The sequence below is a fragment of the Perkinsus marinus genome, assembly GCF_000006405.1.
Source record: "Perkinsus marinus ATCC 50983 genomic scaffold scf_1104296942544, whole genome shotgun sequence".
Taxonomy (NCBI): Eukaryota; Perkinsozoa; order Perkinsida; family Perkinsidae; genus Perkinsus; species Perkinsus marinus.
In genome coordinates this window covers 1-1,391 of record NW_003212139.1, presented here as the reverse complement: position 1 = coordinate 1,391, position 1,391 = coordinate 1, and the positions used below count along the sequence as shown (strand labels likewise).

At 49.7% G+C, this 1,391-nt stretch overlaps 1 protein-coding gene across 1 annotated transcript; it reads left to right on the top strand.

The window, feature by feature from the left end:
- Positions 1 to 5: 5 nt before the first annotated feature.
- Pmar_PMAR001512 (conserved hypothetical protein) lies at positions 6 to 1,384 on the top strand (the record flags this gene model as incomplete). The annotated part of the gene is made up of 3 exons (XM_002781390.1): positions 6 to 779; positions 829 to 1,146; positions 1,196 to 1,384. Coding segments are annotated over 3 exons (1,281 nt in total), but the record flags the coding sequence as incomplete, so codon positions are not given.
- Positions 1,385 to 1,391: the final 7 nt, after the last annotated feature.

Below are 1,391 nucleotides of genomic sequence, written 5' to 3'. Positions count from 1 at the left end.
TGCAAATGATACTCAACCCGAACCTGCCTCCGGTCATAAGCCTCGGCAGTCAGGGCACCTTCTACGATCGTGTAGCTCAAGACAAGGAGATCCTCAAGGTTATTCTCATGCTCACTGGAGCTGTTCAGAATTCCGAGGATGAATGTAACGTCTATCTGGAGCGCTTCTCTTGTTACGGCTGGTTATGGGAAGACAGCATTGAAGATAAGTACAAGGAGTTCGAGGCTACTAATCCGACCTTGGATGACTTCGAGTCCAAACTGCGCAGCTTTGCTCAATTAGATGAGAAACTTGATCTGTTCGAGTCCTCTCGCCAGATCGGTGCCCTCCTACTCCGACCAGAGAGCCTCGCAAAAGGATTGAAGGGTTTGGCCAACGAATGGAAGGTGGCGTTCAGTAAACAGCTGCATGTGAAGGCAAGAGACCGGCTGGAAGCTTTGACGGAGCAGATCAAAACGACTGCTAAACGCATGAACCGTACAGTGGAGGACGGCGACATCGATGCTCTCGGGTACGTGATGAGGACCCTAAATGACGTTAGACGGAAACAGTCTGAAATCGAGCTCGAGTTTGGACCTATCACCCACATGTATGCAATTCTTGATACTTACCTGCCTAACAACGTGATGGACAAAGATGAGCAGGACGCACGATCAATGCTGAAGAGGAATTGGTTGAAACTGGTGGAGGAAAGTGAGAAGAGGCAACAGGAGTTATGCTTGAAGCAAGCTGAGTATAAGAAGACTCTCATTCAGACGGTCAATAATTTCAAGAAGGACGTAAGTGGCAATGTTGATTTCAGACTAGGAATATTATTCGTTGCTCTAGGTACGAGACTTCCGGAAGAACTACGAGTCCCACGGTCCCATGGTTAACGGTATAGCCCCACGAGAAGCTGTCGAGCGGCTCAAGCGGTTCAAAGAGGAATTCGAAGTTCGGTCGAGGAAACAAGAAATCTATTATCTCGGAGAGGACCTCTTTGGTCTGCCTCATCAACAGTACCCCAAGCTTGAGAAGACCAAGCAAGAGCTTGGATACTTAGCCCAGTTGTATGACTTGTACGTGCTTGTTTTGGAGACCATCAAGGAGTGGAAGGACTATCTCTGGACGGAAGTGCCGCAGCATATCGAAGACATGAGGTCTCAGGTGAGCACATCGAACATGGACAGTTTTCGCAGTAGCGATGCTTTCTCAGATTGAGGTATTCAGCAACCGTTGCAAGAAAATGCCGAAACAGCTGCGAGAGTGGCCGGCGTACCATGAGCTGAAGAAGGAGATCGAGGACTTCTCCGAGGCTCTGCCGCTGTTGGTCGAGCTGGCCAAACCGTCTATTATGCCGAGGCATTGGCAGCAAGTACAGGAGCTCACTGGCAAGGAGCTGCCGGTGAGAG